Source organism: Genypterus blacodes, unplaced genomic scaffold (genome assembly GCF_046128005.1).
Source record: "Genypterus blacodes isolate CSIRO-AG114 ecotype Tasmania unplaced genomic scaffold, CSIRO-AGI_Gbla_v1 ptg000029l_1, whole genome shotgun sequence".
NCBI classification, from domain to species: Eukaryota; Metazoa; Chordata; class Actinopteri; order Ophidiiformes; family Ophidiidae; genus Genypterus; species Genypterus blacodes.
Genome location: NW_027466842.1, coordinates 2,182,832 through 2,197,109, shown reverse-complemented (window position 1 = coordinate 2,197,109; position 14,278 = coordinate 2,182,832). Strand labels below are relative to the sequence as shown.

General features: G+C 45.5%; 1 protein-coding gene across 1 annotated transcript in view; it reads right to left on the bottom strand.

The window, feature by feature from the left end:
* The window catches only part of egfra (epidermal growth factor receptor a (erythroblastic leukemia viral (v-erb-b) oncogene homolog, avian)), a 32,248-nt gene that overhangs the window by 15,062 nt on the left and 2,908 nt on the right, over positions 1-14,278 (bottom strand). The window contains exons 2-3 of the mRNA XM_076144579.1: positions 353-504; positions 35-221 (exon numbers count right to left, since the gene is read on the bottom strand). Of these exons, the coding sequence (XP_076000694.1) occupies positions 35-221; positions 353-504 (339 nt within the window). The remainder of the gene's footprint in view (positions 1-34; positions 222-352; positions 505-14,278) is intronic.

Sequence of the window (14,278 nt, the reverse complement as noted above, 5' to 3'; positions counted from 1 at the left end):
AGTATCTTTTGTGAGGAATCCCGCCCACACTGACCCGTCAGGCTGATGAGAGGAAGCTCTGTGGTGCCGCGGCCCTTGGCTTTGTCGTAGTTGACCAGCACGGCGAGGGCGTACGCTCCTTCGTAGAGGGAATGACCTCGGATGATGCGCAGGTTCTCGAGAGGGATACTGGACGCCGTGTTGAGGGCGATCAGCACGTAACCGCCCACTTCTTGAATAGACTGCAGGAATAGAAGAAGAAGAAGAGTGTCGAGTGAGGCTGGAAAACTGACTTCAAACAAACAAGGAGACCTTTAAAACAAGAAGAATCCTTCTCCCATCTTCCACTCCAGTGATAGTAGAGACTTCGTACCCTGAGGAAAGAGAGGTTGTGGTGCTCGTCCATGTAGGTCACCTCCAGATTCTCCATGACTACCGTGCAGTTGCTGTAGGCCTTCACCATGCTCGCGTAGTGATCTTCTTTAGAGCCCAGAAGGTTCAAGCGGTTGGTGATGCCCTGGCACACTGTAGAAGAAGAAGACGCAACGTTATTATTATAACACTCGTATGAATGATCCAACACTCAGCAACACACCGCTTATGTAACACACTGGCTCCATTTGTGACTTTCCCTTCGCCAGAGTCTCTGTTTATGAATTTGCTCGGCGCAGTGAAGAACTTGGACGGCTCTCATGTGAAAACAAGACAATCTGGGGGCTGCTCTTGCTACAATAGGAATCCAATCTCTACTTTGCTCGTAAGTCCAAAAGTGAGCTTGGCTGTATTTACACTGGCAGGGGCCCCGGATCTTTCCACTGCTATTCGGACAAGTTAAAACAAAACCACGGCGACCGGCAAACTCTGGGCTGCGTCGCGTCATTGCCGAGAATTTGGTGTGTCACAGATTCCGTGAGATTTCATGAGGAGACGTTAGAGCTTCCAAATCTCGGGACTTAATAAAAGGTCTCAAAAGCTTCATCCTGGTTTAAGGGGTTTCTTAATTAAAGGGCAAGTTCTCCACGTGACTGAATAACAGCTCGGGGAGTTCGAGCAAAACGCTGATCCGTGCGCTTTCTCTCCTCCTCTCTGCCAACAAGAAAGACAATATTGAAAGTTACAAAGGCCTATAATTGTCCACTGATAATACAGGCTGTTGCGCAAGAGTGTTTGGAGAGTATAACAGATAAGGTTTTTTTTTTCTGGGTCAATGATGGAAGCCTTTAATGCAAGAATGTGTGCCTGAAGCAAAGAGGCGGCGCACGTTCTGTCGTCCCTTGAGCTGGTCAGACAGGTTCTGACTGGCACTGCGGAAGAGTCAGCTGTCTCCATGACACCCCTGCACACACACACACACACACCCACACCCACACACACAAAGGCACTACCTGCACTCCTAACAAGAACAGAGATTTTTCTGTACAAATCTGGTGTAAAGTCGCTTGTTTGGGTTTGATTTAAGCGACGCCTCCGCAGAGACAAAGGCTTTATTCCTCCTATCTATTAGGGGCCACCATGCTGGAGTGATGTTGTCTCATAGGTCGCATTCCAAAACATGTCTGCTCTTGATAGCAAAGAAATCCAAAACACACTTAAGACGGAGCAAATTGTAAAGACACACCTTGTGAAATCATATTATACTTTTACAGCCAGCAGCGCATGAAGCAAACGAAGAAAAAGACTAATTTCCGTCCCGCTAACTTAATTGTTACGCCATCGCCAGTATCGTAAACCTTTATTGCCGTTCATTTCCGCTGCCGTCATGCACTTTATACTCTTGCTGTAACAGCGACTTCACCGGAACCAACAACATGATTGTGAGCGTAAGGTCGGTGAGAATGGGGCACCAAACAGCTGTCTCCTCCTCCTCCTCCTCCTCATTAGCCAGTCCCTGAGGGATCTCCCCGGGATGAACCCGACAGTCCAGCGGCCTCGTGCCAGCCCAGGCAGGAGCGGAGGAGCGAGCAAAGCTGACCGTTTTAATTAGAGGAGCCATGTGTGATGCAATTAGTCCCCTAATTATTACTCAGGCTGAGAAACCGAACCCTAATTAACAAAAAGGCTGTCATGACTGTGCAGCTGTGAATATTAATCAATCTAATTTGGACATCCGTAATGAGAGTTTGCTAACAGGGATGCTATATTACGGGTAATTGTCTTGTTGTTTGCCGTATACGTCTCTGTATGTCTTCCAGCTGTTTCCTCCTGGGGTGTTTTTGTTTGTCTGTGGTGTGAGATCAGAGATGAAGATGACTCAAACGTTCCACAAACTACCTCCACCTGTGGCTCAGCTTTGTGCCCGTACAGAAACACAGACACGCAGCAGTATGGCTGCCGTAAACATTCGCCTTTATCCAGCTGCTGATTTCATCACACGCTCTCCAAGTGTTGTAGGTGTTTATGCTCAATGACCTGAAGTTCCACTGCAATAAAGCCACTTCCTCATCAGATTACAACCAGGGAGCGACGCAGCAGATAAACACGGGGACAATTCATATAACTCACTTTATAGGGTTTTTCACACATTTATCTACCAAAATCTACTTCTTTTTTCAATCAAATATGACCTTAACTTTACAAAGCACACGCCTCGAAGTAGTATAAAGGTTTGTGTAACTTGAAAATGCAAACTAGCTCCATCCAAAAGAAAAAAAGGAAAATAAAACATTAACCAGTGAGTCAACAGAGTCCACATCACTGGCAACAACAAAAGTCTGTATTTTTAAACTCCTGCTTTAATTTCAACTCATCAAACTCGTGAAATCAGCCCACTGCGGGTAGGCCAAGTTCAGCTCTACTTCGACGCAAAAGGGTGTGTCTCTGCAGTGATGTAACTGATACTGTGACAAAGACAGATTACCCAGCTTGCTTCACTTCCTCCAGCTGTATTGTCGTCACAAAATGTCCAGGAGGTAACAAGGAGTGGCGCGTCTGGCCTATCTCGTGCTTGCGTATGTGCGAGGGCGTGTGTACCTGCAGGTATGTGTGTGTCTGTGTGTGTGTGTGTGTGTGTGTGTGCAACACTTGTGCTACACAACATTCCCTGGATTTCACTGTACAGACAAAAAAGCTTGACAAAAGCTGTTTAAAACCCGGTCATTAGTCATGGAGGCTTGCTGCAATGTGCGGTTGGATATCACTCTTTTAATGTTTGCTTGCAGACTAGGGCTGGAAGTCAAGGGTGTGTGGGTAGATATTTGTTTCTGGAGGCTATAGGATCTGTGCAAGATCCAGAGAGAGACTAATTAAGATGATTATGTCAGATAATTGGATCATTATTCAGGCCAAAAAACAGTGTTTATTCACAACAGACTATACAATAGATGCATTCCTCTCTGACTTTGAAGTGCTACACTGAAGTGAGTATTCTCATGCTATTCTTTCACTCCACAAAAGGTAAAACCTAGTTTAAGAAGTTTGTTTAAAAGTTAAAAAAATGTTCCCCCAGATTGTGCAGTGAAAAGGTAAAAATCAACTTATAGTAATTCTATTCAATAAGCCTGCGAGCTATGGAATTACAAGCTGGGGTTCCAGTTAAATCTCCAGCCAGCCTGACACAGTTTGCAAAAAGAAACACGGAACATTATCAGCCTATCAAAAGGAAGGAGATTTATTGTAAAAGACTGTTGTGCTGACTTCTATATGTTCTACAGGTGTTTTTGCTATTGTGTCTGGATCAGCGAAAGCAGCGTTGGCACCGGCCTGCGAAACCCGAACTTACGCCTTAAAAAGCGTCCAAAAACTGAAATTGAAAACTTCATTTGCAAGCGCCGCAGTGTGTAAAACCAAAGTGACAACAACAGAGACAGGGGGAGGGAGTTTACAATATAAACATTTAAGACACGTCAGCAGAATATAAGAAACGATCATATAAAGTGTAAAACAACAGAAAATGTCGTCAGTGGACACAAGACTTCTATTTGTCAAACCCGACCCCGTCTAATGATTCGCTTTGCTGTACATTACGCTGTGTGATGCTTTATAGGATACTACGGATGACAGAAAATGTCCCAGCCGCGTTCTCTTCCTCCAGTTCACTACCTGTAATTCAATTACGCCGTGTCCAGAGTCTGATAACTGCATTATCAGAAACCTTATACATAATTAAAGGGAAGTAACGAGCCTAACGGACATTCTTGTTTATTTCTTCCCTCCGAGTCAACAGCGTCCCGGGTAAACTATCTTGCGTAACTCAATCTGCAGAGTTTCTTTCCCCCCCACTAAACTGGCCAATCCACGCAGGGATAAATTGGCTTGATCAGACACGAATCATGGCGTCCGTCGTCTCTCTCTGTGAAGACATATCGTGAGAGGATGTTGATAAGAAGCGGAAAAAACACAATCTGCTTTTATTGGCCTCGGCGTTGAGTCAGGGCTCCTCGGGGTGTGTTGACTTACATTTCCACAGTTTGAGATGCCAGAGACGCATTAATCTCTGAAGACTCACAAATAAAGTTGAAAAAAATACAACAACACTTCCTTCATTCTTTCTGAGCACTGAGCTGATGTTTCCTGTCCCTGAGCTTCCCAATAAGGTCAGATTTGGAGGGAAATAAGGGAATTAATGTGCATTTAAAAAGATAAAACCAATAGTAGTGATAATAATGATAGACAGAATCCTCCCAACATAACGTCACAACAATATTTAGCTGTAAATATGATATATCCTGTGATTTTACTATGAATCTGTATTACAATCCAATATAAGGATACTTAGCTCTTTTACTTTACTCACTTTACTTTCTATCTTGCTTAGGAACATCAATCGCAGAGCAGTCATCTCTACAAACTATTGATATTGTAGTGAGACTTTTATTTTGGCGGGTCACTCAGGTGGTTGCAACGAACGTCAACGCACAGTGAAATTCAGAACCAGACAGGTGACGAGTGGTGACTCAGTGGTGATTAAAATCCAAAGTTGGTGGAGAATTTAAGAGAGACAGCAACCAAATCTGCATGACTCTTTATCTGTGTGAGGAATCACTAATAGTTTCATTCAACCCCCTGAATCATAAGTAGGTCAGCGTGTATCTGTGAGCTTGGACATTGTTTGTAGTTTGACATAAGAGCTCCCTGATATCCTGCTCTCTGTTCAGGGGAAAAGGCAATCTTCCTTTGCGTGGGAGATGCATCAATCCCTTAGAGAAAACATCTTGGGGCCTCTGAAAAGAAAAAAGAGGCCAGCAAAGTCAAGAGGATACCCCCCCACCCCATCCCCTCCCTGGTGAATGCAACAACACACGAGCCCCCTCTGACATCTCAGGAAGTGGCTCTGTGCGTGGTGTTCGCTCCGCACAGCCACCCCGCCACGCTCAACCAGATGGGCAGCGGGCGGGTTTGTTGTATTCAGAAGGAGGGAGGAGGTCCTAGGGGGGAGAGAGAGAGAGAGGACTGTACCTAACAAAGCAGCAAGTGATCAGAGGAGACACACAGAGGTTAGGAATGCGGCCTGAGTTAACCTAGACGTGGACGCTACTTTCCTCGGGGGGGGCCTGCGGGGTCAAACACAGCGGTGGGAGGTTTTCCAGGCCTCGCACTTGTGCCTTGGATGAAAATAGGCGACCTTTTCCCCGCCTGCCGCACACAAAAAAGGGGACAAAAGGTTGGAACGCCCAGTTGCACAACACAAGCAAACGATGCTGCTCCCCCCTATTTACAATGCAGCATCCCACTGAATACATCACACGTTGTATAAACAGTTCAACCGCCGTGACTACTGAGCACGGTCAGTGGAGTTTAGCCTTTTAAAAGCTCCGCAAAGTGACCAAATAAAGAGCAAAAAGGGCTGATGTTTACTCTTCGGTCCTGAAGAGTGCTCTCCACCAGCCAGTGAGACACTCCAGATACCTGCGGCTGAGGTCCATCATAATGTTTACTCTCGGCCGAAAGTGATGGAGAAACACTGGATTTAAGTTCCGCACAAACAGGAACATGTACACTCACTTCGCGCCGTGTTTAGCATTTGTAAAAGCCGACAAATAGATGATGAGAAATTGGAGCAATGTGAATGTGTAGCTCTGGCCAATAGGGGCGCCAGAGAGCAATATTCTTACTTAGCAGTAGCTAGTTCGGCCTACGTGTCAAATATTCAGAGATTTAGTTGATGAAAATTATGTTTACCTCCTAAAATTTAGTGTGAAATATGACGGATGTAAGCATAGAGATAATTCTTCAAAATGTTGCAATTTGGGAAAAGATTTGTTAAGAAATGAGCAACTGATGAGTTTTTTTTGGATTCATGCTAGTCGTCCTTTGAGATGCTGCTGTGAATCATCTACACACTACACGTTTCTCTCCACAGTGAACAATGCATTCATTTCCCAATAATGACTTCCTGGACAGAGGGGTGGAACACACACACACACCCCAAAAGGCATCAATTTCCGGGGTACCAAGTTGATTTATTGGCGTTCGTTCAACACAGCTGCACTCCTGTTTCTGTCTAGCTGTGACCAAATACAACAGACCCCCATACTTTGGCCCTAATAATTAAAGGAATACATATCATTTTCCATATAATGCCCTCACATGCCTTGTTGGAAAGTCCATTAGTGGACCATAAAGGCACCCAACAATCCCCCACTTGTTACCCGAAGCTCACACGACCCCAGACAGCCCGCAACCCCATTTAAATTCCTATAATGCAGCCGCCGTTCTCCTGAAACATTCAACCCACTTCCTCTTTTACATCCAGGCATTCTCCCCATTGAAACCCATCCTAGCCAAGACGACCCTGCCCTCCCCTCCCATCCCATCCCCCCCTTCCTCCCTCCTTCTCCCCTTCCCTGCTAAAACCATACTCCTCTTCAATCCCACAGGAAGCAAGGGAGGAAGGCTGGAGAGGGAGTGGGCGGGCGGGCGGGCGGGCGGACGAGCGAGCGAGCGTGCTGTTGCTAGCTCGCTCCTCTTGCCTTTTCACCCCCCCTCCTCCTGCCCCCCAGCCCCCCTGCCTCCACCAACCGGTTTTGTGAGCCATGACTGAAAAAGAAGAGGGGAGGAAGAGAGAGAAAAACGACAACCACAAGCAGAGAAAAACCCACACATTTCATTTGTCGATCCAAACCGGAGAAAAGCAGCTGTGATTTCTGGAATCCCCCTGTTGGTTTAAGCATTCCGAACTCAGGGCCCAGGTCGGAGCACAGCGGCGCACAGATAACTCTCACTCCCCGGACCTCCTCACCATCATCCAAACACAAAAGATAGAGACTCTTTTGAGGCAGCCTTTCTACACAAGTGCCTTATTTTTAGACCGATTGCTGACCGGCACATTTGTGTTGGTCTAGCTGCTCTTTCACTGCCACCTCACTGGTAACGACCGCATGAAAGACATTTTCTACCAAAGGGCTGGGGTTTTGCCTCTGTTGCTCAGCCTTGACTCACCACTTTTGACCTCTGTGTTACACATCAACCAGACCCCGAAATCCCGTGGATGAGCAGCCTCTTCCTAATCCGCCCTGGCAGTGAGGGCAAGTGTCGGGGACGAGCGGAGCTTAGGGAATTACTTACTACAGCTGGGCCGCTCTAGTAATTATCAACGCCGCGAAAGGGTGTTTAGTTACATTTGGCGTTGTACTTGCGAAAAGTGTGACTGATTCAATTTGCACAGACAATCTCAGGAAGAATTTAGCCACGTCCTCCTGATGACACATCAAACTGAAATGTTTGAAATGCAACGGGGCGCCAAAAGCTTTTTAGGGCCCTGTTATGATCCCCACTATTACGGTGTGAACAACAACATATGACTGAAAAAGCTGCTACTCTGTCCTCACACACACACACACCTCTCACACACACGTACAGCTCTTGTTACAGCTATTGTTAAGGTGTCGGGCGTGATCCTCTTCCTGATAGAAAAGGCGCACCGCATAGGGGTAACAAGCCTCCTAAACAATGCTTTAGCTTTGTTTTAGGTCAATATGAAGGTGGTGGGCGGTTGTTTCAAGGCCGCCGCCTCCTTACTACAGACACAGAAAGGGGCTTTTGGACAAAGTAAGCACTGGCTGCCTCGCATCAGTCATCAAAGGCATCAAAACTTGGCAGATGAGACCCTTTCCTCTCTATCAGCTACATCGCCAGACACATTCAGACTGTGTGTGTGTGTGTCTGTGCGTCTGTGTGTCTGTCAGTCTGCCTGTCTGTGTGAAAGGCACTCCAAACTACAAGCTCTTATCGTGACTGCTTCAGGGACCGGACAGTATAATGTCAAAACCAACGTCCGAAAACCAAACCACGACAATAGTTTTTTCAATTCAATGTCCAAGCCAGGGAGACATTTTACCCACAGAAAAGACGAAGGCCTCCTGTCTCTTACAACCTTTTATGTAATACGTCTTACTTAGCGGTGAGATTTTTGGTTGGTGTTGCAGAAAGACTATAACTAGAAACAGCAGCATAAATGAAAATGACCTAAAACACTGGCCAAGAGTTTCCTGTGTTTGCTCACTGGCACAAAACACAACCTGTATATAAATCCTTCTGCAGATTCTTGGACGCTGTTTCCCAAAATGTTTTTCGCTCAACCGCCAAGCGCCAAGCATTTAGAACCCCGTAGAAAACTCGGGACAGCTCAGATCACTTCATTTCTTGGAAGCTCAACACATCCATAATGCATGAAAAGAACTGAAAAAACGCTGCATCGCCGAGGTGGAATGACAAGGAAGGAGAGAAGGAGAAAAGACAATATCGTCTGTTAGCCGCACATACTCCAAATACTTCCAGCGTGACTGTTTGCAGACGTCTCCCTCCGTGTGTTTCTTCCATCCAGTTTCAGCCTAAACCCCAATTTGGTTTGCGACACTCTTAATCTTCTATAAATCGTATAAATCGCAGCGATAGGCAGATGGATCCAAACATGTGGATTCATATGAAAAAGAGCTCAGACTCTCCTCTGTAATCAGCTCAGGAAGAGTCTGTTGATTTAGTGGATATAGGACCAGAGGGCTAATCTTCACTGCCTGGCACCAGTCCAAGGACACACTCCAGAGTATTCCTGCCATGGAAGCCATCTTCAACCCGAGCTATAAAACTATCAAGTGGCTTGTTGTGAAAATGAAAGGAGTGCAAAGTAGATATTGATCTTTTATCAGTGCAAAGCCTTAAAACATGAGGTATATGATGTGATTTTCATATCTAGCCGTATATACTTTATATATGGAGCGGTTTAGCGGTGAGTCTTGCGATGACGTCAATCAATCCAACCTTTTTATTGGCAGAACGTTGGCAGTGATGCGAGCAGAATTCCTCACTTTTAACCAGGCATCTCAAGCTTTAATTATGTGAACAATAGGTAATGAAGATGTTCCACTCGTGATCCCGCCAGGATATTAATCTGGAGTGCAACGAAGCAGTTAGAACTCAGCACGCAATTACAAAGCAGCAGCTACAAGAGGGCCTGTTGTGTTTAGAGCATAGATTTTTTGTGGGGTGAGACAAAGCTTAACTCGTTCATCTGTGACATTTACAGGTAATGCCGTCATCTCCGGGGTGAGATACATGTCGGGACGCTGATGGAATCCCTGTGAGGTGATGTGCGAGGCGTGTCAAATGCTGGAGCCATGACGAGACCACAGCTGACATCTTCTTTCCTTTCCAATCACAGTGAACCGCCGGCAAAACCCTGCAATCAGAGCTGTTGTGCTCCAGACAGAGCAGATCAGGACCATCTGTCATACGCTCACCAAGGACATGTCATTGGTTTCCTATTGTGGTTTTAGCAAAAATATATTAAAAACCTCAATCATGCATGTATTCTTTAGTTTATCTTACTTAAGGGATACACACATTCTGCTGATACCCTCATTGAAAACATGGCACTGTTTTGCCCTGGTAGCCTTCATGACTTCAAGCCAACAAGGACGCCTTTCTCTCTCACTGTTGACACAGGGCTGTAAAGTCATGTCCACAGAGCATGTTGAGGTCAAGGAAGACAGATAAGCCAGTGTCAAAGAAGACAACCAAGTCCAGGAGAAAGGACCTTTTGTCCAGCGACTTGGGGTTTTACCAATCAAGGCACCATAGATCCTAGTATGATCTACGCAACCGGCACAGGGAGTTGAAACTGAATGTGCATCCGTTTGTCTCATTCATTTCCCCCCTTTCTTTGTGCATGTCGTCTATTCATGCGTGTTCTTGCCCTCTGTGTGTTGGCTGGCTGTTTTGCAGGCTTCGAAATTCCAGTTTGGAAACCCAGGAGGGAAGGAAGGAAGGAAGGAAGTCCAGGTAGGTTCACCACAACGGGCATGTTGTGAGTTGGAAATCTGAGCTTTGCACTGCGAGCTCTGCATCTTGCCTAGGCCGAACCAAGTATGCGAACGGGAGTCTAGACTTAAAACAAACCCGTAGGCATTACAAGTATCACTTCACAAATAACAAGTATTGTCTTTTATTACACCTGTGTGAGTTTCTTGTTTCCAATTATACATTATGTACCAACATGTATCTCTGAGTGCAGGCGTGGACTGAGAAGCAGTGATGTCGTCCTTGAATTATAGTCCATTTGTTTTCATTTAAGGCTTTATTCTGAAGCTGTTCTTGGCTTATGCTTGCCAAACATTTGCTTGTCCTCACACATCATGGGTGTGTCTAACCTGGTGTACCACAATGGGACATCAGCATGTTATAAATATAGAAGACAAATTAAAATCTCCCTGGAGGCGTTTCAACACAAACGCCTACGATATCAACACTATAAAAATGAAGCAAAATAACACGCATGTATCCTCTTAAACACTACGTGGCATATTTATTTCTCCGGCCGTTTTGAGCCTTTGCAATACATAAAGGAACGTTACATAGTTCTTGACTGACAGGCTGCCACACCCAAGCATTGAAGCATGTAAGACCTGAACACAGTAGGCAAAGAAAAACACTCTTCAGTCAAAGGTAGTCAGACGTGCCTGATCAGGAATCCCTGGGTAGAAAAATGACTGCATCAATCCATGAAATGTGTTTTAGCAGTGAAGCGTGTAATGTTATGAGGTATGTTTCATGTTCTCATCAAGCAAAACTGAATAAGCTTTGTCAAAATGTCTGTCACAGGTTTCCTACTGTTGGCAAGGAAATACAACATCCCAAACTCTTGTCTACTCGTGGAAAATAGCTTATGGACCCGCACAGAGTGTTGATCCTTCTAATCAGGATGTTGGAACAGGAAGAACCCCCTGCAAAGAGGATTAGAAATTAAACATCCTGAATTTCAGAAGGTCCTGACAGATGCAGGAATTCATTTACAACAATTGGATAAATTAACTGTAATGTACAGCAAAGTCCAAACCACTCGCAGTGAGTCACGGCTTAAACGTGCCACTTAGTTTACGAGGCCAATGGACCACACAGGAAGAGGCTCAATGTTATTAGGGAAACAAGATTCAGAAATCAGCCTCCACCCTCAAACTAATGCTTTCTTCTGAAATATTCGGGAGATGGTGATTTACTTGTGAAGCTATTGTTCTCTTTCCTTTAGGGGATTCTTCTTGCGCAAGCATTGCTCCTCCGAAAGACCTGTGGGCCAGTGAGGAAGACGCCACGCCTACCGTGGCACTGCAGGATAAAGGCTAGACACTAAAGCTCGGATGCTATCTGCTCTGCCGCCTGAAAAGATTGAAACCTACTTGATAAATGGTTAAGCAACGTAATGAATAGCAAAGCCGAAGAATACCAAACCACCCTGTGCTTCTGATGTCTCTGCATCCTCGACTTTCCTGTTTTTCCCCTCCGCTGTGATTATTCCTTTCATCTGCCAGGTCCATCTCTTTGTCATCGCTCACATTTGCATAGTAACACGAGAATCCATAGAGTTCAGGGCTGAATACAAATACGGCCGACTTATTCATCCCTGCGGGGAGAAAAGGCCGCAGACTGTTTCTATGCAGCACTCCTCCTCCTCTCAACTGTACCGAGCTGCACAAATCTGTGTGTTAGTGCCATGGTTGTCAGCCAAAGTAGAAGCCTCCAGGATGGAAAACGCACTCAGTGCAGATTTTCCATCTTTTCCTTCATTACCACTGCCGAATTACCAGTGCACCATTTCCAGCCTGACAAGACACTAAGAGCATATGAATTGCACTGTCACAGATGAAATTACTGCGAACATGAATTTCATTTGTTGTAGCTGACAACGACATTACAAGACACTGGCTGCACAGTAAATTGTCAAATGGGAACATTAGGATGTTAAAAGTGGGGGGCAGAATGTGGCTGATTTGTTCCCTGCGCTGTAATGAGAGAGATGTGTACAGATGCAAGGATGCCAATAAAGTACAGGGATGTTGTTTTGTCATTTATTTTCAAAGGAATACAAACGCTCTTTGTTATTCTCCTGCATTTTTTTATAGTGTAATATAGTAGAGAGCGCGTTGAACATTGTCAAATAAACTTCAGGTTGAATCATTGAAGTGTGACTACAACAACACTTTGTCACTCAGTGTGTATGGCGGTGCTGCAGCAAGGCAGTGCAGAAGTGGGTCAATGTGTTTTTCTACCGAGTTGAACAACGTCGCAAATAAGAACATGGAAATCTGTACAATGTGTTCCCTTTAAGTTGTGTTTTTAAAAAGGGCGTTTTAATTCCAAAGGGGAAAAGAGTGAAATTGTTGACGGCTCACTGCTGAGCCTGACAGGTATACACAAAACGCAGCCTTAATAACTGCACCGGCGCTCTGGCCTCTTTTCCAGGTAAACACGACACTGCGCTCGATGAGATGGGAAGATAGCGGGAGGCCTTTTTTTTTTTTCCAGGCCGAATTCCTTGGTCTCTTTCCGTTTGGGCCAGCGGATCATGGAAAGGCCATAAATCCAGTGGATGTCTTTGTGGCCATGTACAAACAAAAGGAGACAAATCAGTTCAATGAGTAACTACGTTTCACACGGAGTCACTCATTCCATGCAGTGTCTCTCCGAGTCGATGTGGACAAACTACAGGCGTGTGTTTGCGTCAACAGTAGTTTACTTTAAATGAGGACAAAAGAAGAAGAAGGTCTTTCAATTATTCACACCACTGATGTGATGTATTAAGTATTTATAGGAGACATGAAAACAGGGCAAAGATGTTATTTGTTGTGGTTTGTTTAAATTATAGTACAGACGGAACAGCGGCTGAGCCAGACGTGTAATGAACGGTTGCTACGACCTGCGTTGCTCTGTCATCTCTCGGGCTATACAATAGATTTACTGTAGTCAGATGTACCTTTATGGTAAAAAAGTGAGCCGAGGAACAAATGGGCCTTCACAACCGTGTTCCCTCTCGATGACATACGCGTCTAGGCCCGGGTGTGTCTGGTGCACGGCGCAGATCTGCAGCAGAAGTATCATTGCCGCTGCCAGATAACCTGCCCTCTACAGAGCTACTATTGTCCGTGAGTTGAAACCAAAATCCAGCCTCTCGCCAGCGGATCTGTACCACTCAGACCAAGTGCAGTTTATCAAAGCTGGAAGGGAGAGAGGGAGGGAGGGAGGGGAGGGGAAAGGGAAATTCTCCTCCAGCTCCCACGGCCCCGGCTCCAAAAGCTATATATCCGACAATGGCTGCAGCAGATGGAAGTCTGGGAAGGTCGTCAGAGGTAGTGGAGGTGCTGTGCAGAGCAGCAGCAGAAGTAGCACCGCAGCCACGCTAGACCTAAAAACCAGACGAGGGGATTCTAGGATTACACAAGATCGTGGCCTATATTTCACGAACAACAACCACCCCAGGTCCCAGAGTGTGGGCTTTAATGAAAAATAAAGATACGGTTCTCTGAAAAACCATGGAAAAAGACGTGCGGGGTGAGGAACGCTGGGCTGCTGCTGTATCCCAACACGAGGCAGAGGGGAAAGCACTTACTCAGGATGCTGAAATGCAGCGATACGGAGAATCGAAATTCTTTTTTTTGTCATGATTCAGCTTTGTAGCCGTGAAATAATGCTGACAACATCCATATATTATCTCCCAAACTCATTCTGTCACATGCTAGAGTAACCCAATTACTCAGAGAGAAGCGTAGTGATAAGCCGGTTATCTCGTGCCCACATAAGTTAAGGAACACTCGCATTAGGAGATGATGATGGATTTAGCTGCTGACATGTTTTTGTGATTGGGTTTTATCTTCCGCAGGTTAGAACAGTTCGAGGTGTCCTGATTCCACACATAAGTCTCATATCTGCACTCTGGCGGCTTGTAAAAGGATCAAGAGAGTTTAGAAACATATAAGTATTCATCACCTCTACATTTCAGTTTCACTCCAAAGGTCACAGAGAGAAAGAAACCAATGGAGGCCGTATCATCTTGTTAAAAGAGTTATTACTTGCGACCGCCCGCTGGACATCAGTG